Genomic DNA, 21631 nt, shown 5'->3' on the forward strand with positions numbered 1-21631 from the left:
ATCAAACTCACCTACTTGTGATTCTGTAATGATCCTGAAGACCTTAGCATGCTCATGTGTTTTTGATTAAGGTTAGAGCTAAACTTTGCAGGAAAGTGTATCTCTTGGGCCAGATTTGAGGATCCCTGCTACAGGGTATAATATACATGTTGTTGGTTTGGATAATTTACCAAGATCATACAATTCGTCCTCCCCTATAGCAGAGAATGAGTGGAATTGTTCCTCGGTGGATCTATCTGAGGCAGTAATGTAGCTGAAGGCTGCATGGTTAGAATTTCATCTCTAATAGTATTGATTTTGGAAGTAAAGTTGTTTACAAAGTCATTACTGCTTCGCTCTTGGCAATGTCTCTGTCTGTTGATGCTTTATTTTTTAGTAATTTAGCCTCTGTACTGAATAAATGCCTGGGGTTGTATTTGTTTTCTTCTAAACGAGACGGGAAGTAATTAGGTCTAGCAGTTTTTAAGGTTTTTCTGTAGGGGGAAGTACTTTTACTCCATGCAATACGAAATACCCCTAGTTTTGTTTTCTTCCAGCTGCGCTTGATTTTCCAGGCTGCTCTCTCAGATATGCATTAGTTTTCCATTCATCTCAATGACGGTTTTCTAGATATGGCAGAAACTGATCAATAATATCAACAATCCAATAAAAAAGAAAGTTTACTTCAAAACAGTACCAGCAAGGACAATACAGTAGGCCTTCAAGTCATACATTCTTGTGTTAAATTTTCTCCTCTTCAAATTACAGTTTTCTTTTATAAGACTGTGGCATTAATGTTTGTGTTGCTAAAAATTTTTTGTCAAGAAGTCAATAACACATTGCCAGAACGAGAACTCAATCTCAAATGCATCATGTTCACTTGACGTTTTTGCTAATTACAGTTTCATCCTTGACAAAAATATGGCATCTGGCTTGACTAACATCCTTCAACCCCAGTACCAGCTGTTGAGATCACTAACTACTCGATAGTTCTTGTATCTTCTGACATGATCGCAAGCCCAGCAAGCATGCTCAGGACCAAAGTAGGTTGAACTTGCAACAAAATGTTCTCTCCAGGTGAAGTACTGCCTGTACAAGTCTTCATTTTGGTCCAGAAGCTTAAGATGCTCAGCTAATTCTTTAGGAGATGAGAAGTCGTCCACATGGATAAAGGCATTGCCTGGAATTAATTCCTCATAGTTTTTCCTTGGTGGACCGAGAACCACAGGAACAGTGCCGAGTTTCAGAGGGTTGTAGAGTTTTTCTGTGATGTAATCTTTATGAATGGAGTTCTCAAAGGACAGGTAGAATTTACAGCTGGACACCAAATCTGAATAACCTTCATTGCTAACGGGTCTGCTAAAGCCGCGTCCATAGGCTTCTACGGTGATATATTGCTTGAACTTTTCATAATATTGTGAACGCTTGTGGTTTGACTTCCAGTTGCTCACAATCCAGCAAACAAGTTTATCTTTATTTGGGATTGTAAAAGTTGTCTTCTCACCAGTTTTCTCTGAGATTCGTCCGTAAGGGACCGTGATGTCAGAATCTAGTCTGTAAGTTGCGGTCAGATTGAACAGATTGTTTAGAGTTGAATGTTGCGCTGAGTTACTGGGAGACTCCATGTTCATCCAGATCCATTTCTGGAACGGAGGTCGCGGCAGCGTCGGCATGTTGGATAAGTCCCCATGAATGTCTCTGTGATGAAACAAAACGCCATGTGCGCTGTTAAACTGATCCCTGTTGTCTGTCAAGCGGCAGCCGTGGATGTTGAACAGTGAACTGCAGATTCCTAAATCAAACTTGAACCCCATAGGCCACATCCAGATCAGGAGGATAGTGTCTGGATCAGTCGGTGGCACTGGTTCTGTTGGTGTTAACAGGTTTGAGACAGAGGTGATGTTCACGATACAGGTGTTGTTCACCATTTCTGTTAGATTTGGCATCTTGAGAGCGTTGATGCAGATGTCTCTGCAAGAATTAGGTCTGGAAATGGTTGAGCGGTTTAGCCAGTTTACAGTCGGCTCGTAGTACGTGTAGAATATTGCTGAGAAACATATCGATAAAGCCGCTGTGATGAGGACGTTCTGACAGACTCTGGATGAGGCCTTGAGCTCCATCTTTGACCTTTAGTAGACAGAGCATGATTATATGCTGGTGTTTAAATATCTTTCTAGATTTGATAAGTTACATTGATTTTGATATCATTTTATTTACGGATTGTTTCAAGGCAGCTTCAAGGTAAGAAACAGGAAATTAAAGGGATAGATCATCCAAAGATTATCATCCATTTACTTGCCCTCAGAACATCTGAAGATGTAGGGGACTTTTTGTTGTTCAGTAGAACAGTAAAGATGACTTTTAGCTAAAACAGACAAGACCAAATGAATCCCTGTGACTCATGACGATACTCTAAGATCTTATGAAGGGAAACGATCAGTCTGTGCAAGAAAAAAAACATTTGCAACAATATTACCTTTAATCCACAGCTTGGGCAAACGGTTCCGGTGCATTCACAATCGTCTGATGATTTTGATGTGAAAGGATGGCATGGTCGAACCAGAATTAGCATGACAAAAAACTCAGAGAGACACAGGAAGCAGCGTTGGTGGCAGCAGCAGCCCAGCCACAAACCTCAATAAAAGGAAATGGTCATGAGACATGGTGGTGTTAATGTCTTAAGTGTTATGTGAGCAATGACAACAGAGGAAGAATCGAACTAAACTCTTAAAAATAAAGGTGCTTTAAAAGGTTCTTCACAGCGATGCCATAAAAGAACCATTTTTGGTTCCATAAAGAACTATTCAGGCAAAGGTTCTTTAAAGAACCATCTCTTTCTTACCTTTTTATAATCTGAAGAACCTTCTTTTGCCACAAAGAACCTTTTGTGAACAGAAAAGTTCTTCAGATGTTAAAGGTTCTTTATAGAACCATTTGGACAAAAAAGGTTCTTCTATGGCATCGTGAAGCACCTTTGTTTTAAGAGTGTGGGTCAGGAGCTTATGCGTCTGCAGGGGCGGAGTGGCAATCGGGACGACCGGGACTTTGCCGGTGCGGTCAGAATTTTCCCGGTGGGTTTTAGTGCCCCACTCCGACCCTGTGTGTCTATGAATACGTTAAGTGACAATTATGGACGTACTGAGAACCGTTTGCTCACACTAATAAAAATTATTTGTGGTGAAGTAAATAATACAGAAAAACAAATGTAATTTAAATAACAGTTCAGGCAAGAATTAAAGACAAAAAGAGTAAATTCAATATAAGTACTAAATTTAAGCTTGTAGAATTTAAATTTCAAACTTATAAGTATATTTTACTTGGAACTGTTTGTTATTTTTTTTACAAAGATTGTTTAAGTAAATATCAAAGTCATGATCCTGTTGTTCTCATCATGCACTTGGCCATGAATAATTAATGAGGTTAATTTTTTTTGCTGTTTTCTAAATATGTTTACATTGGTTTGTGGTTGCTTTTGTTTTTAGGTTAAGTGACTTGCTGTTTTGTAACATCTAGAGTTCATTTTCTCCTCAAAATGGCTTATTCATACTCAAAAACTTCATTATGTATCATGGGCCAAGTATTGAGGTCTATGTGTTAATTTGGTTAGTAACTACATTGAGTCAACATATAATCTTAAAAACAACAAGAGGAGCTGTCTGCTTGCTTACATACATGTTTGTGAGTGAACCACATGCTTTGATGCCATTTTCTTTAGTGCTATGACGTTTGAGTAAAGTTTACAAACTGTGGCTGAGTGAATTGTACTTGAGGACTGCAGAGAAAACTTAAAATAATTGAGTAGAAATTACTCATTACAACTCTAACTACATGTTAAATTTACTTATTCCCTAATTTTACTAAACTTGGTAAAGTAGATTTTACTTAACTCCATACTTAAATTTTACTTTAAAATGTGTGTGCAAAAACTTGCCAAATAAAAATAAAGTAAATTTACTTTTTTTTTTTTTTTTTTTTCAGTGCACCTGTGGATTGTAGTAATGATGTTGGAAATAATGTTCATTGTCTTGCACGTACTGATTGATTTGCTTCATAAGACCTCAATGTATATTTCTGTATATATTATATAGACCTTGTGTGTATGTGTATGTGTGTATATATATATAGACCTTGTTTGTATATATTTTTTTCTTTGACTCTCAAAAACTCAAAAACATGCATTTTGTGAATCACCTAGGACCACACTTTCAGTTAAAAATCATCTTTATTGTTCTACTGAAGAAAAAAAAAGTCACCTACATAATCACAAATGAGTAAATTAACAGCAAATTTTCGTTTTTTGGATCAACTATTGCTTTAACAGTGTCAGTGTTGCAATGGTCACCAGATGCGAGTTCAATTAAGTTGTAAAGCAGCTTTACTGAAAACAATGGTGTCGTTTCTCAACATAGTTAAAATCAGTGTTTACTTTACTGTTTTATGGAAACATTAACCAGATGGCCACACTTTGTTTTATTAAGGACCAAAGGTTGGCACACATTTTTCTTTTATAGTATTTTTTAATGTATTTTATTGACCATATTCTCACAAGTGATTTATTATTATTATTAAACAAAAGCAAACATACTCTACACTGACAACCAACATGTCTTTCTTAAATGTTTGAAATGGCCTGAAAATGGTGGTTCTCCGAAATCCTTAATATTAAAATTTAAAATTTTCGAAGCTCTTTTGTCGTTATTGTTGCTTCTTCAAAAGAAAATCCAACCGTACTGCTTGATCATATAGAAAGGAAGGTATTTTATGAATTAATTCAATCAAAATGGCTGATCTGCTCATTTTTTTAGCAATATAACAATATAACAATAAATTAAATGTGTTTATAAGACAAAATCTTTTACCTAAACTTTTACCTGTACTTCTTTATTCTCCATACGTGTTAGTTTGAGGGGCTTTGATATTAAACGAGGTTTTGAACATACAGTAATATTCTAAATTTGGAAGTTGAAACCACTATATTTTTCATTTAAGACAGAATCTTAAAATGTAGATAATATGAATGAATGAATGATGCATTTATATAGCGCTTTCATTGTGTATTGCCGTACACCCAAAGCGCTTTACAATCATATAGGGGATCTCTCCTCAACCATCACCAGTGTGCAGCATCCACTTGGATGATGCGTCGGCAGCCACAGTACAACGGCGCCGGTGCGCTCACCACACACCAGCTACAGGTGGAGAGGAGAGAGTTATGGAGCCAATTCAATGAATGGGGATTATTAGGAGGCCATGATTGACTAGGGCCAGTGGAGGGAATTTGGCCAGGACACCGGGGTTACACCCCTACTCTTTACGAGAAGTGCCATGGGATTTTTAATGACCACAGAGAGTCAGGACCTCGGTTTAACGTCTCATCCGAAGGACGGTGCCTTTTACAGTATAGTGTCCCCGTCACTATACTGGGGCATTAGGACCCACATAGACCACAGGGTGAGCACCCCCTGCTGGCCTCACTAACACCTCTTCCAACAGCAACCTAGTTTTCCCAGGAGGTCTCCCATCCAGGTACTGACCAGGCTCAACCCTGCTTAGCTTCAGTGAGCAACCGGTCTTGGGCTGCAGGGTGATATGGCTGTGGCCGAATATCATCGGATATAAATGTAAATAGTTTTAGCTCATATCATTTATATACATAAACTTGCAACATGAATATATTTGTAATCATTATTGTTCACTAGTGTCGCATGATCCTTCAGAAATCATTCTAATATCCTGATTTCCTGCTCAAAAACATTTTTGATTATTATCAGTGTTGAAAACAGTTGTGCTGCATAATATTTTTGTGGAAACTGATACATTTTATTTTTCAGAATTCACAGATAAATCGGTTAAAAAAGGTGTTTTTTAAATACAAGCATTTTGTAACAATTTTTTATTCCATTATTATTATAAATTGCTTAGTAATGTTATAACTCTAGCACCTTTCTTGAACTCATCATAACTTGATTCATCTGATGTTTAAAGCGATGTGAATTCAAAACAGCTTCATTGAATTTGCATAAAGTTGGGTTATGTGTGACAAACTTCTGTATTTTATAAAACAGGTAGCATCGCTTCCGCATGTGCTTTGTTAAATATACAGCTGTTTTAGTCAAGATGTCTTCAAAGGAGATGCCAAAGATTATCATTATCAAAGTGCATCACATATGCATTGAACGTTTTTTCATTTTCCTTTTACTCACTAACATTAGGATATTAAAATCCGTAGATAAAGTGTATTGTCCTTAATGAATAAAAACTCCTTCAAAGTTACTCCATCAAATGAAAATCTGATGTTTTTGTGGTTGGTATCTGATCCCTATTAGATGAGGAGCTGCGTAAGAACTTATGGATACTCACTTGTGATGTTCTGTCATATAATCTCACAGCATTAAGGCATTAAGTTACAATCCCAGTGTCACAAGACGTGCAAGTAATTTGCCTTGAGCTTCATGTTACAGAAGTCGAGCGAAATGTTTTATTTGCTAGTGAATCATACTGCAATAGAAAGGCTGGATTTGATAAATCATCTACAGTAATAAATCATCTGTTCAAATCTAAATCCCTCCTACAGCAATGGTTCATTTAAATAAGCTAAAGCAACACATTTCTAGATTTTTAACAACATGAGGTGCATCAAGCGAATGGAAGTGTGAAAAGCTTTGTTTCTTCAGTTTCAGTGTCTGAACTTAAGGAGATTGTATTCTGTGCTTAAATCGTGAATATTTTATGATTAGCAGGAGTTGTTTTATTGTGCTCAAACTCTGCACTCGTGTTTGATTACACAATGGAAACTAACCATTCTGGATATAGAAGAAACCACGTGCCTTAAGGAGTTTTTCAGCTTATTATAGTAAGAATATCAGAGTTTCTGTCAGAATGTGTCAATTATTTCTGGAATTTGCATTTGTAGCTTAAAGTTATAATTTTCGTGTGACCGTCAGTGAGATTTATTGCTATCACCTCTAGGCCTTTTGCCAAAGATCAAGGGTGTGTTCACATTATGCAGGTTTGGTTTGTTTTTGGGTTTCTTATTGCACCACATCAAAGCAGTCAATACAGCATAGTCAAGAATAAATTAGTCCACTTCAGAGTTTTGAGTTCGTAGCGGCCGTGAAGGACTATAATGTGATAAAGAGCTCTTTCCAGTGAGAAAGATACCTTTTCTAGTATCTTTGATGGTGTGTTTACACTTGTAGATCCAATTTTTGGGTCATTTGGTTTATTTGGTCCGAACCAAAAAGGAAAATTATAAATTGGGTCCTGGTCCGCTTAGCATTGACACTGGCATTTTTGACATTGAACCTGAAGATACCGAATCTAGAGGCATAGTGATATATTAACAACATAATTGGTTGAGTTGAATGACATATTTTTGTGACAGAACTCATCGAACACTCCAAACAAAAGGAAAAGGTGCGTTCGACTGAAAGCTTTAAGTCGAATACACCTAATGCTGTCTGGTGGATTAAGCGTATTTCTTGTTGTATGTCTTTGAGTTTATTTTCACCACCTACAAACTCACAAAAAGCTCATAAAAAGCACTTTACAACTTCATTGCTCCATTTTTGCCCTCTGCTCATTTTGTTTTGGATACACCGCTTGTTCCCTTCGTGAAATCATGCCACATAGCATCGCATCTTGTCATTACTACGCACTAGTTCTCATATTTCATTAGAACCACACAGAGTTTGTTTTGAAGCAAACCGAGACTCGTCTTTTTGGCAGTCTCTGTCCGTTTGTTGGTGCGCATCAAACCGAACACATCCGGAGAGAAAAGGGAATTTTGATATCTAGGGTTTTGTTTTATTTCAACTAATTGCAAACGGACTCTAGAGCGATTCACTTGTGGTGAGAAAGCAAGCCACTGTATTGAATAAATACCTGGGGTTGTGTTTTTTTTAAGAGATGAAAAGAAATCAGATCTAGCAGTTTTTAGGGGAAAGTACTTTCCCTCCACGCAATACGAAATACCTCTAGTTTTGCTTTCCTCCACCTGCGCTCCATTTTCTGGGCTGCTCTCTTTAGGGCGTAAGTGTGCTTGCTATACCATGCTGTCAGACTATTTTTCTTCATCTTCTTTAAGCGTAAAGGAGTATCGAAAGTGCTAGAAAGAGAGAGTCCATAGTTTCTGTTGCATCATCAAGCATCACCGCTTGTTCCCTTTGTGAAATCATGTCGCATAGCATCACACCTTGTCATTACTTCCTGTTTTTGGTTCATTTGGAAGTATTTGTTCCTTGTTGCATTAATATTTCATTCAAACCGCACTGAGTTAGTTTCGAAGCAGACCAAGACCTATCTTTATGTCTGTCTCAGACCGTTTGTTTGGTGCGCATCAGGGTTCGGATGGCAGGGTTCACACTCAAACGAACCGCACGAATCAGAGCAATCGTGCCAGAGTTTGTTTAAATCGAACCAAACATGACAAGTGTAAACACACCCTGAGAGAAAGAAGATTCAAAATCAGTGTGTAATTAACTTGGTAAAGAAAAAACTTGAATTGTCTCTCTTGGTGCGGTTTGTTTAGGCAGGTGTGAATGCAGCAGTCGCACTCATGTGTGCAACAAAAGCAGATCAAACCAGCATACACAGACCTCCTTGAAGAGGTGGTCTCGGCCCGGTTGCAAACGGACTCTAGAGCGGTTCACTCGTGGTGAGAAAGCAAGCCACTGTATTAAATAAATACCTGAGGTTTTGTTTTCTTTCGAAAGAGATTAAAAGAAATCAGATCTAGCAGTTTTTTAAGGCTTTTCTATGAGAGAAAGTACTTTCCCTCCATGCAACATGAAATACCTCTAGTTTTGTTTTCCTCCACCTGCGCTCCATTTTCTGGGCTGCTCTTTTTAGGGCGTGAGTGTGCTTACTATACCACGGAGTTAGACTGTTCTCCTTCATCTTTAAGTGTAAAGGAGTATCTAAATTGCTAGAAAAGAGAGAGTCCAAGCATCATTGCTTGTTACCTTTGTGAAATCATGTCGCATAGCGTCACATCTTGTCATTACTTCCTGTTTTTGGTTCGTTTAGAAGTATTTGGTCCTAGTTGTGTTCGTATTTCTTTCAAACCACACTGAGTTCATTGGAAAGCAGAGTGAGACCTGTCTTTTTAGTGATCTCAGTCCGTTTGTTTGGTGTGCATCAGGGTTCGGATAGCAGAGTTCACACTTATTCAAATGAACCGCATTAATAGAGCAATTGCACCAGAGTTTTAGTTGAACCAAACAAGTGAAAACACACACTGAGAGTAAAGGAAGATTTGAGATCAGTGTGTAGTTAACTCAGTTAAATCATACCTGAATTCGTTGTCCCTCTTGGTGTAGTTCATTTGGACAGGTGTGAATGCAGCAGTCACACACAGGTGTGCACTAAAAGCTGATCAAACCAGCGTATGAAGACCTCCCTGAAGAGGTGGTCTCGGACTGATTGCAAACGAACTTTAGAGCAGTTCACTTATGGTGAGAAAGCAAGCCATTGTATTGAATAAATACCTGGGGCTGTGTTTGTTTTCTTTTAAAAGAGATTAAAATAAATCAGATCTAGCAGTTTTTAAGGCTTTTCTATAGGAGAAAGTACTTTCTCTCTATGCAATGCAAAATACCTCTTGTTTGGTTTTCCTCCAGCTGCGCTCCATTTTCCGGGCTGTTCTCTTTAGGTCATACGTGTGCTTGCTATACCACGGTGTCGGACTGTAAAGAAGTATCTAAAGTGCTAGAAAACAGAGAGTCCATATTTTCTGTTACATCATCAAGTTTTTCTGAGATATTGAATATACTGAGGAACTGAGACAAGTTGCACTGCTGCAGAATTTCAATGCAAGTAACATAAATTCCATGTGACAGTATTAAATCTAGAATATGAGTAGCTCCTGGCACGTGTTGTCTGACCCCAATAGAATTCATAATGTCTGTAAATGTTGATCCCAATGCATATTTTCCATTATCAACATGGTTATTAAACCACCAACAATTAAGACTTTATCTGCAGCCAACACTAATTCTTTGATTAAGTCTGTGTGGTGCCCTAATGGCCTGTATACAGTAGCCAGTACAAACGTCACAAGGGATTTATCATTAACACTTATTGCTTTTGATAATATTATATGAAGCACCATTACTTAAAAAAAATTATACTTGAAACCCGACTTCTGTGAAATACTGAAAATATTAAATTGTAATTATTGTGATAATACATGCACATTAACATTAATGTGCATCTATTAATCTAATTTGTGTTTTACATGCTTAACAATAAAAAAAAATGTTTTGGAATAATTGTTTTGAAGCTGAAGACAACTTTACACATTGTGGTCAATGAAGTCAATAAAATGACTTTTTATATGTGTTTATCATAAAATTGTGAATTTATACAATATAATATATGCAATATTCCACTACTGTGTTAAAATTTAGTGTTTTCTGTAAAATGAGACCATTTTTATCTATTTACTCCAATGTATGTGGGAAGGGCACTCTTTTTAATTCAGATATGCCAAATCCTCTAAAAAATTCAAAATTTGCTGCAGAGTTTAAGTGGTTAACTAAATTGAAAAATAAGCAAACAAAACCAAATCAAAAGCTTTTCTACAGCCATATATGAACATTACAGCCTTTAAAATACATTAACCACAACATAAAACATCAGACCAGACCACTTTTTCACTGGAGGACATGCTATTATGGATTATGGACTTGTAGTTAAAAACGTCTTAATGATGGATTTGTTTCAGGTTTTGTCTTCTCAAGATGTTAACTAATGGACTGGAGTGGTGTGGATTACTTGTAGATTGTTGTTTTATCAGCTGTTTGGACTCTCATTCTGACGGCACCCATTCACTCCAGAGGATTCATTGGTGAGCAAGTGATGCAATGACACACTTTTGGCTGAACTACTGCTTTAAGACTTCAAAAATCTTAAATTATAATTATCATGATTCCTGAATTCAGAACTAAAATGAATGTGCATGTATTAAACATTCTTATTGTTATGTGTTTTACATGCTTAACAATAAAAACATGTTTTGGAATAATTGTTGTGAAGCTGAAGACAACTTTACTCATTGTAGGCAATGAAGTTATTGAACTAAATAGAAAAATAAGCAAACAAAACAAAATCAAAAGCTTTTCTACAGCAGTGTATGAAGATTACAGCCTTTAAAATCCATTAAGTGACCAAACCACAATATAAAACATCAGACCAGACCACTTTTTCACTGGAGGAAGCGTTATTGTGGATTATGGACTCGTGTATTTTAGTTAAAAATGTCTTAATGATGCATTTGTTTCATCTTTTGTCTTCTCAACATCTTAACTGATGGACTGGAGTGGATTATTGTGATGCTTTTATCAGCTGTTTGGACCCTCATTCTGACGGCACCCATTCACTCCAGCGGATCCATTGGTGAGACAGTGATGCAATGACACACTTTTGGCTGAACTACTGCTTTAAGACTTCAAAAATCTTAAATTATAATTATCCTGATTCCTGAATTTAGAACTAAAATTAATGTGCATGTATTATATGTTCTGATTTTTATGCATTTTACATGCTTAACAATAAAAAACATGTTTTGTAATAATTGTTGTGAAGCTGAAAACAACTTTACACATTGTGGGCAAAGAAGTTATTCAACTAAATTAAAAAATACGTGAACAAAACCAAATCAAAACCTTTTCTACAGTAGTGTATGAACATTACAGCCCTTGAAATCTATTAAATGACCAAACCACAACATTAAACATCAGACCAGAGCACTTTTTCACTGGAGGAAGCGTTATTGTGGATTATGGACTTGTGTATTTTAGTTAAAAATGTCTTAATGATGGATTTGTTTCAGCTTTTGTCTTCTCAAGATGTTAACTGATGGACTGGAGTGGATTATTGTGATGTTTTTATCAGCTGTTTGGACCCTCATTCTGACGGCACCCATTCACTTCATTGGTGAGCAAGTGATGCAATGACACATTTTTGGCTGAACTACTGTTTTAAAACTTTAAAAAATCTTACATTCAGAACTAAAATTAATGTGCATGTATTATATGGTCAAATTATATTTGCATATTACATGCTTAACAAATAAAACTTTTTTTTTTTTAAACATTCAAATCACGACAAGAAAACTGAACATATTAACGTTCTTAAAATCTTAAAATTTTGGAATAATTGTTGTGAAGCTGAAAACAACTTTGCACATTGTGGGCAATCAAGTTAAAAATAGAAAACTAAGCCTTTCTTCAGCAGCTTATGAAGATCACAGCCAACCACAACATAAAACATCAGTCTGCTATTTCTATATGACAATTTTAATTTTAAAACTTTTCATACATTACAGGATTTTGTTTTCTGGAAGAAAAAAAAAACAGTTCAATCATATAAAAATATTTGAATGCTTTGCTGGAAGGATGATAGGACAACAGGAAGGCGATTTTGACTCTTGGATTGGGGTTTGTTGGTTATCGGAGAACTGCAGGTCACTTTGGGTCAAATATAAAGTCTTTTAAATAACAAACGCACAAAATGTTGAAGAATGGAAGAATTCTAAGTCACTCTAATTTGGTCACCAGTGCAACCTTAGCATGTTAACCAACTCAACATTTGTGCTTTGCAGAAGCCACTTCATAGCCGCATTAGTTAGTGATATGCAGCCTGGGTTTATGATCGAATGCAGAAACTGAGCGTGTCCCATCACTGTGTCTTCCTCCGTTTGTATCTGATGATGGGGTTATACGGCGTGTGGATCATGGTCGTGTAGTTCACAGCGGGAAAGTGTCCTTCGACCAGCTCAAAGTCGTACAGCCTCAGCATAGTCGACCAGATGGTTTTAATCTGAACGTAGGCAAAGTTTTCTCCAATACAGCGGTGGCGACCTGCCAAATATCAACCAATTTGGAAATAAAGTAGTTAAGGTATTACAATTTTAGATAATGTTGAAATGTGACAAATCTAGACACCAGCTTCGATATCAGAGCCTAATAATGTAAGTATAAAGTTCACAAATTTATTGAAACGATATAAACAGTCTGTATAAAACTAAAGCTAGAAGTACTACAGATATTGGGTAAAGTGAAAATGCAAATATTATTTAATAAAGGAGCAAGGAGTGATTTTGTTTCTCTTTTGTCAGTCGCTTTGGACGAAAGCATTTGCTAAATGCATTAATGAAAAATGTAACCATTTTACTTTTTTGTTGTTTGAATAATAATAACAGCAGACGAACAATGCTGCTGTTACTTTAAAAAACATTGAGAAAACGTTCTTAGAACAACATTCTTGGAATGTTCTCATGACGTTATTTTTCTTGGATGAATGTTCTTATAACGCTGAGAGAAAACGTTCTGAGATCAACACTCTTAAATATCTTTATCATGTTATTTGAACTTGATGAACAGTCTAATCTCATCTAATAATGTTTTATTTTGGGTAAAAAAATATTTTGGGTTTTAGTAGAACTTCTTTGTAACTTTTAAATATTCTAATCACAAGAAGAAAAGTGGACATTTAAATGTTCTTAGAATATTAAAAATCAAAATCAAAAATATTTTGGGTAAAATAAAATTAGTATAACATTTCAGAAACATTTTTGTAATCTATGAATAATGTTTTGATCATGACAAGAAAATGTTTTTTTTTTGCAACCTTTAAATATCATTTGATCATGACAAAAAAAAAACTGGACATTTTAGAATTTCAACATTCTTAGAATATTAAAAAATAAACTTTCACATAATGATTTATTTTGGGTAAAAAATAAAATTATTATACAATTTAAGAAACATTTTGTAACATTTAAATAACGTTCTAATCATGACAAGAAAAACTTTTTTGTTTCGTTTTGTTGCTTTTTGCAACCTTTAAATATTGTTCTATCATGAGAAAAACTGGACATTTTAATGTTCTTAGAATATTAAAAATAAATGTTCAAATAATGTTATATTTTGAGTAAAATAAAATAAGAGAAAATAAACTTTGTAATATTTAAATAATGCTCTAATCTTGACAAAAATAAGCTTATTTTTTGCAACCTTTAAATTAAATATCATTCGATCATGACAAAAAATTCTGGACATTTAAACATTTCAACATTCTTAGAATATTAAAAATAACCATTCAAATAATGTTATATTTTGGGTAAAAATAAACGGAGTATAACATTTAAGAAATGTTTTTGTAACATTTTAATAACGTTCTAATCATGACAAGAACAACTTTTTTGTTTCGTTTTGTTGTTTTTTTGCAACCTTTAAATATTGTTCTATCATGAAAAAAACTGGACATTTTAATGTTCTTAGAATATTAAAAATAAATGTTCAAATAATGTTATATTTTGAGTAAAATAAAATAAGAGAAAATAAACTTTGTAATATTTAAATAATGCTCTAATCTTGACAAAAATAAGCTTATTTTTTGCAACCTTTAAATTAAATATCATTCGATCATGACAAAAAAAAAACTGGACATTTTAGCATTTCAACATTCTTAGAATATTAAAAAATAAACTTTCACATAATGATTTATTTTGGGTAAAAAATAAAATTATTATACAATTTAAGAAACATTTTGCAACATTTAAATAGCGTTCTAATCACTACAAGAACAACTTTTTTGTTTCGTTTTGTTGTTTTTTGCAACCTTTAAATATTGTTCTATCATGAGAAAAACTGGACATTTTAATGTTCTTAGAATATTAAAAATAAATGTTCAAATAATGTTATATTTTGAGTAAAATAAAATAAGAGAAAATAAACGTTGTAATATTTAAATAATGCTCTAATCTTGACAAAAATAAGCTTATTTTTTGCAACCTTTAAATTAAATATCATTCGATCATGACAAAAAATTCTGGACATTTAAACATTTCAACATTCTTAGAATATTAAAAATAACCATTCAAATAATGTTATATTTTGGGTAAAAAATAAACGGAGTATAACATTTAAGAAATGTTTTTGTAACATTTTAATAACGTTCTAATCATGACCAAAAATTTGTACATTTTTTGCAACTTTTAAATATTGTTTGATCATGACCAAAAAAAAAAAAAAAAAAGAGGACATTTTAAGGTTATTAGAATATTACAAATAATTCTGATCGAATAAAACTCACCTGCTCCAAATGGGATGTAAGCAAACTTCTCTCCGGCGGCTGGGTTGTCGAGCAAATATCGGTCAGGGTTGAAGTCCAGTCTCTCTGCCCAGGTGTCCTGCAGACGGTGGTTGACTGTGGGAGACACACACACCTGGTGTCCCGGTGGGATGATGTACTCGCCCACTTTCTGTTGAGCAAACAGAGACACCGGTCAGATTGAAGTATGTTTTGCGATCAGATGCCTGTGATATCAGTAATGTAAGCAGTTTTCGTTTAGTACCTGAGGCGTTTTGGCCATCCTCATCATGGTCATTATTGGTGGTCGTAGTCGGAGCGTCTCCTTCAGACAGCGATCCAGCAAACTCAAGTCTTTAAGCTGCGTCAGATGACAAAAGCGTTCTTTAGATCAATGATGTGATTTTCAGTGTATTCAAAAAGGCATTAAAAATGTATACAGCTACATGAATTATACCTATTCTATGATGACCATGTTTTTGAATTCTAAAAGTTTGGTCATATACTCCTCAATGCATGCTTTAAAAGCCCTTTTGTTCACACATCCACCACAAAAAGGCAGTGTCTTAATTGATGTATAGTATTTTTTTTTTTTTTTAAGTTCAGGATGTCAAATGTAAGACGACGTTATAGTGCCACATTAGAAATTTTAAATAGAAGATTATTCTTGTAGTATTTCGACTTTATTCTTGTATTTCGACTTTACTCTCATAGTATTTCGACTTTTTTCTTGTATTTCGACTTTACTCTCATAGTATTTCGACTTTTTTCTTGTATTTCGACTTTACTCTCATAGTATTTCGACTTTTTTCTTGTATTTCGACTTTACTCTCATAGTATTTCGACTTTACTCTCGTAGTATTTCGACTTTATTCTTGTAGTATTTCGAATTTACTTTCGTAGTATTTAGACTTTATTCTCGTAGTATTTCGACTTTATTCACGTAGTATTTCGACTTTACTCTAGTAGTATTTCGACTTTACTCTCGTAGTATTTCGACTTTACTCTCGTAGTATTTCGACTTTTTTCTAGCAGTATTTCGACTTTACTCTCATAGTATTTCGACTTTTTTCTAGCAGTATTTCGACTTTACTCTCATAGTATTTCGACTTTTTTCTAGCAGTATTTCGACTTTACTCTCATAGTATTTCGACTTTACTCTCGTAGTATTTCGACTTTTTTCTAGCAGTATTTCGACTTTACTCTCGTAGTATTTCGACTTTACTCTCGTAGTATTTCGACTTTTTTCTAGCAGTATTTCGACTTTACTCTCATAGTATTTCGACTTTTTTCTAGCAGTATTTCGACTTTACTCTCATAGTATTTCGACTTTTTTCTAGCAGTATTTCGACTTTACTCTCATAGTATTTCGACTTTACTCTCGTAGTATTTCGACTTTTTTCTAGCAGTATTTCGACTTTACTCTCGTAGTATTTCGACTTTACTCTCGTAGTATTTCGACTTTTTTCTAGCAGTATTTCGACTTTACTCTCATAGTATTTCGACTTTACTCTCGTAGTATTTCGACTTTTTTCTAGCAGTATTTCGACTTTACTCTCATAGTATTTCGACTTTTTTCTAGCAGTATTTCGACTTTACTCTCATAGTATTTCGACTTTTTTCTAGCAGTATTTCGACTTTACTCTCATAGTATTTCGACTTTTTTCTAGCAGTATTTCGACTTTACTCTAGTAGTATTTCGACTTTACTCTCGTAGTATTTCGACTTTTTTCTAGCAGTATTTCGACTTTACTCTCGTAGTATTTCGACTTTACTCTCGTAGTATTTCGACTTTTTTCTAGCAGTATTTCGACTTTACTCTCATAGTATTTCGACTTTACTCTCGTAGTATTTCGACTTTTTTCTAGCAGTATTTCGACTTTACTCTCATAGTATTTCGACTTTTTTCTAGCAGTATTTCGACTTTACTCTCATAGTATTTCGACTTTTTTCTAGCAGTATTTCGACTTTACTCTCATAGTATTTCGACTTTTTTCTAGCAGTATTTCGACTTTACTCTAGTAGTATTTCGACTTTACTCTCGTAGTATTTCGACTTTTTTCTAGCAGTATTTCGACTTTACTCTAGTAGTATTTCGACTTTACTCTCGTAGTATTTCGACTTTTTTCTAGCAGTATTTCGACTTTACTCTCATAGTATTTTGACTTTATTCTTGTAGTATTTCGACTTTATTCAGACTTTATTCTTGCAGTATTTCAACTTTATTCTTGTAGTATTTCGAATTTACTCTCGTGGTATTTCGACTTTACTCTCGTAGTATTTCGACTTTATTCTTGTAGTATTTCGAATTTACTTCCGTAGTATTTAGACTTTATTCTCGTAGTATTTCGAATTTACTTTCGTAGTATTTCGACTTTACTCTCGTAGTATTTCGACTTTATTCACGTAGTATTTCGAATTTACTTTCGTAGTATTTCGACTTTACTCTCGTAGTATTTCGACTTTACTCTCGTAGTATTTCGACTTTACTCTCATAGTATTTTGACTTTATTCTTGTAGTATTTCGACTTTATTCAGACTTTATTCTTGCAGTATTTCGACTTTATTCTTGTAGTATTTCGAATTTACTTTCGTAGTATTTAGACTTTATTCTCGTAGTATTTCGAATTTACTTTCGTAGTATTTCGACTTTACTCTCGTAGTATTTCGACTTTATTCACGTAGTATTTCGAATTTACTTTCGTAGTATTTCGACTTTACTCTCGTAGTATTTCGACTTTACTCTCGTAGTATTTCGACTTTTTTCTAGCAGTATTTCGACTTTACTCTCATAGTATTTTGACTTTATTCACGTAGTATTTCGAATTTACTTTCGTAGTATTTCGACTTTACTCTCGTAGTATTTCGACTTTACTCTCGTAGTATTTCGACTTTTTTCTAGCAGTATTTCGACTTTACTCTCGTAGTATTTCGACTTTACTCTCGTAGTATTTCGACTTTTTTCTAGCAGTATTTCGACTTTACTCTCATAGTATTTCGACTTTACTCTCGTAGTATTTCGACTTTTTTCTAGCAGTATTTCGACTTTACTCTCATAGTATTTCGACTTTTTTCTAGCAGTATTTCGACTTTACTCTCATAGTATTTCGACTTTTTTCTAGCAGTATTTCGACTTTACTCTCATAGTATTTCGACTTTTTTCTAGCAGTATTTCGACTTTACTCTAGTAGTATTTCGACTTTACTCTCGTAGTATTTCGACTTTTTTCTAGCAGTATTTCGACTTTACTCTCGTAGTATTTCGACTTTACTCTCGTAGTATTTCGACTTTTTTCTAGCAGTATTTCGACTTTACTCTCATAGTATTTCGACTTTACTCTCGTAGTATTTCGACTTTTTTCTAGCAGTATTTCGACTTTACTCTCATAGTATTTCGACTTTTTTCTAGCAGTATTTCGACTTTACTCTCATAGTATTTCGACTTTTTTCTAGCAGTATTTCGACTTTACTCTCATAGTATTTCGACTTTTTTCTAGCAGTATTTCGACTTTACTCTAGTAGTATTTCGACTTTACTCTCGTAGTATTTCGACTTTTTTCTAGCAGTATTTCGACTTTACTCTAGTAGTATTTCGACTTTACTCTCGTAGTATTTCGACTTTTTTCTAGCAGTATTTCGACTTTACTCTCATAGTATTTTGACTTTATTCTTGTAGTATTTCGACTTTATTCAGACTTTATTCTTGCAGTATTTCAACTTTATTCTTGTAGTATTTCGAATTTACTCTCGTGGTATTTCGACTTTACTCTCGTAGTATTTCGACTTTATTCTTGTAGTATTTCGAATTTACTTCCGTAGTATTTAGACTTTATTCTCGTAGTATTTCGAATTTACTTTCGTAGTATTTCGACTTTACTCTCGTAGTATTTCGACTTTATTCACGTAGTATTTCGAATTTACTTTCGTAGTATTTCGACTTTACTCTCGTAGTATTTCGACTTTACTCTCGTAGTATTTCGACTTTACTCTCATAGTATTTTGACTTTATTCTTGTAGTATTTCGACTTTATTCAGACTTTATTCTTGCAGTATTTCGACTTTATTCTTGTAGTATTTCGAATTTACTTTCGTAGTATTTAGACTTTATTCTCGTAGTATTTCGAATTTACTTTCGTAGTATTTCGACTTTACTCTCGTAGTATTTCGACTTTATTCACGTAGTATTTCGAATTTACTTTCGTAGTATTTCGACTTTACTCTCGTAGTATTTCGACTTTACTCTCGTAGTATTTCGACTTTTTTCTAGCAGTATTTCGACTTTACTCTCATAGTATTTTGACTTTATTCTTGTAGTATTTCGACTTTATTCAGACTTTATTCTTGCAGTATTTCAACTTTATTCTTGTAGTATTTCGAATTTACTCTCGTGGTATTTCGACTTTACTCTCGTAGTATTTCGACTTTATTCTTGTAGTATTTCGAATTTACTTTCGTAGTATTTAGACTTTATTCTCGTAGTATTTCGCTATCACGTAGTATTTCGAATTTACTTTCGTAGTATTTCGACTTTACTCTCGTAGTATTTCGACTTTATTCACGTAGTATTTCGACTTTATTCACGTTACGAATTTCTCTCGTAGTATTTCGACTTTATTCTCGTAGTATTTCGACTTTATTCACGTAGTATTTCGAATTTACTTTCGTAGTATTTCGACTTTACTCTCGTAGTATTTCGACTTTATTCACGTAGTATTTCGACTTTATTCACGTAGTATTTCGAATTTACTCTCGTAGTATTTCGACTTTATTCACGTAGTATTTCGAATTTACTTTCGTAGTATTTAGACTTTATTCTCGTAGTATTTCGACTTTATTCACGTAGTATTTCGAATTTACTTTCGTAGTATTTCGACTTTACTCTCGTAGTATTTCGACTTTATTCACGTAGTATTTCGAATTTACTCTCGTAGTATTTTGACTTTATTCTCGTAATATTTCGACTTTATTTGGACTTTATTCTCATAGTATTTCAACTTTATTCTCGTAGTATTTCAAATTTACTCTTGTAGTATTTTAAATTTACTCTCGTAGTATTTTGACTTTACTCTAGTAGTATTTTGACTTTACTCTCATAGTATTTTGACTTTACTCTAGTAGTATTTTGACTTTACTCTAGTAGTATTTTGACTTTACTCTCGTAGTATTTCGACTTTACTCTTGTAGTATTTCGACTTTACTCTCGCAGTATTTCGACTTTATTCTCGCAGTATTTCAACTTTACTCTTGTAGTATTTCGACTTTACTCTAGTAGTATTTTGACTTTATTCTCATAGTATTTTGAATTTACTCTCGTAGTATTTCGACTTTACTCTCGCAGTATTTCGACTTTATTCTCGCAGTATTTCAACTTTACTCTTGTAGTATTTCGACTTTACTCTAGTAGTATTTTGACTTTATTCTCGTAGTATTTAGAATTTACTCTCGTAGTATTTTGACTTTACTCTAGTAATATTTCGACTTTATTCTCGCAGTATTTCAACTTTACTCTTGTAGTATTTCGACTTTACTCTTGTAGTATTTTGACTTTATTCTCGTAGTATTTCGACTTTACTCTCGCAGTATTTCGACTTTATTCGGACTTTATTCTCGTAGTATTTTGAATTTACTCTCGTAGTATTCCGACTTTACTCTCGTAGTATTTTGACTTTATTCTAGTAACATTTCGACTTTACTCTTGAGTATTTCGACTTTATTCTCGTAGTATTTTAAATTAACCCTCGTAGTGTTTCGACTTTATTCTCGTAGTATTTCGACTTTATTCGGACTTTATTCTCGTAGTATTTCAACTTTACTCTTCTATTTTGACTTTACTCTCGTAGTATTTCGACTTTACTCTCGTAGTATTTCGACTTTATCCTCTTGGTAATATTACTCTCGTAGTATTTCGACTTTATTCCAACTTTATTCTCATAGTATTTCGACTTTATTCTCATAGTACTTTGTCTTTATTCTACAAAATGTACTCTATTATTTTTTTATTTTGTGGTGTTAGTAAGTTTTTTAAAACATCTACATTTTTTATTTTTAAAAATATCAGTGTTTTTATTTTAGTTTTAGTGCTTTAGCACTTCAACTTCAAACTAAACGAGAAAGAAGCTTTGTTTGGAAACTAAAGAAATAAAACAAGTTTTATTGTGTAATATTTTATATCACTTAATTAATATTTCATGTTGAAATAAATATCTGTAACTAATAAAAAATAGTTATTCATTTTAATTTATTGAATTTTAATTGCATTGACTGAATTATTTCTATTTTTTGGACACACAGTAGCTTTGAAGTTGCATAATTAGTGCTGTTTTCCAATGCAAAATGCACCACAATTATGTCAGTTCACTGGACATTTTGTCTTACACACTGATGTTTAATGCATAGTCTTAGTGTTTTGATGAGCACTAGTACAAGTGGTGACTGATGTAACTAACAGCAATAAATGAGCTGATCTTAAATAATAAGTCACCTGGTCGTAGTGGAGAGGAGGCAGATCATCTCCGCACACTCGTTTCTGTTCGCTGTAGCAGCGCTCCTGCAGTGCT

At 34.0% G+C, this 21631-nt stretch overlaps 2 protein-coding genes across 2 annotated transcripts in view; both read right to left on the reverse strand.

Moving 5' to 3' along the window:
* Window positions 1-684: 684 nt before the first annotated feature.
* On the reverse strand, window positions 685-6432 carry LOC141289915 (4-galactosyl-N-acetylglucosaminide 3-alpha-L-fucosyltransferase 9). Its single transcript, XM_073822113.1, has 3 exons — window positions 6340-6432; window positions 2456-2613; window positions 685-2106 (listed from the first exon to the last, which is right to left on the reverse strand). Exon 3 carries the CDS (start codon window positions 2097-2099, stop codon window positions 927-929), a length of 1173 nt encoding a protein of 390 aa, XP_073678214.1. The 5' UTR covers window positions 2100-2106; window positions 2456-2613; window positions 6340-6432; the 3' UTR covers window positions 685-926.
* A 5825-nt stretch (window positions 6433-12257) lies between these two features.
* The window catches only part of LOC141289432 (lanosterol 14-alpha demethylase-like), a 10307-nt gene continuing 933 nt past the window's right edge, over window positions 12258-21631 (reverse strand). The window contains exons 2-5 of the mRNA XM_073821528.1: window positions 21556-21629; window positions 15341-15436; window positions 15079-15247; window positions 12258-12842 (exon numbers count right to left, since the gene is read on the reverse strand). Coding sequence (XP_073677629.1) covers window positions 12661-12842; window positions 15079-15247; window positions 15341-15436; window positions 21556-21629 — 521 coding nt within the window. The 3' untranslated portion in view covers window positions 12258-12660. The remainder of the gene's footprint in view (window positions 12843-15078; window positions 15248-15340; window positions 15437-21555; window positions 21630-21631) is intronic.

Source organism: Garra rufa, chromosome 17, assembly GCF_049309525.1.
Source record: "Garra rufa chromosome 17, GarRuf1.0, whole genome shotgun sequence".
NCBI classification, from domain to species: Eukaryota; Metazoa; Chordata; class Actinopteri; order Cypriniformes; family Cyprinidae; genus Garra; species Garra rufa.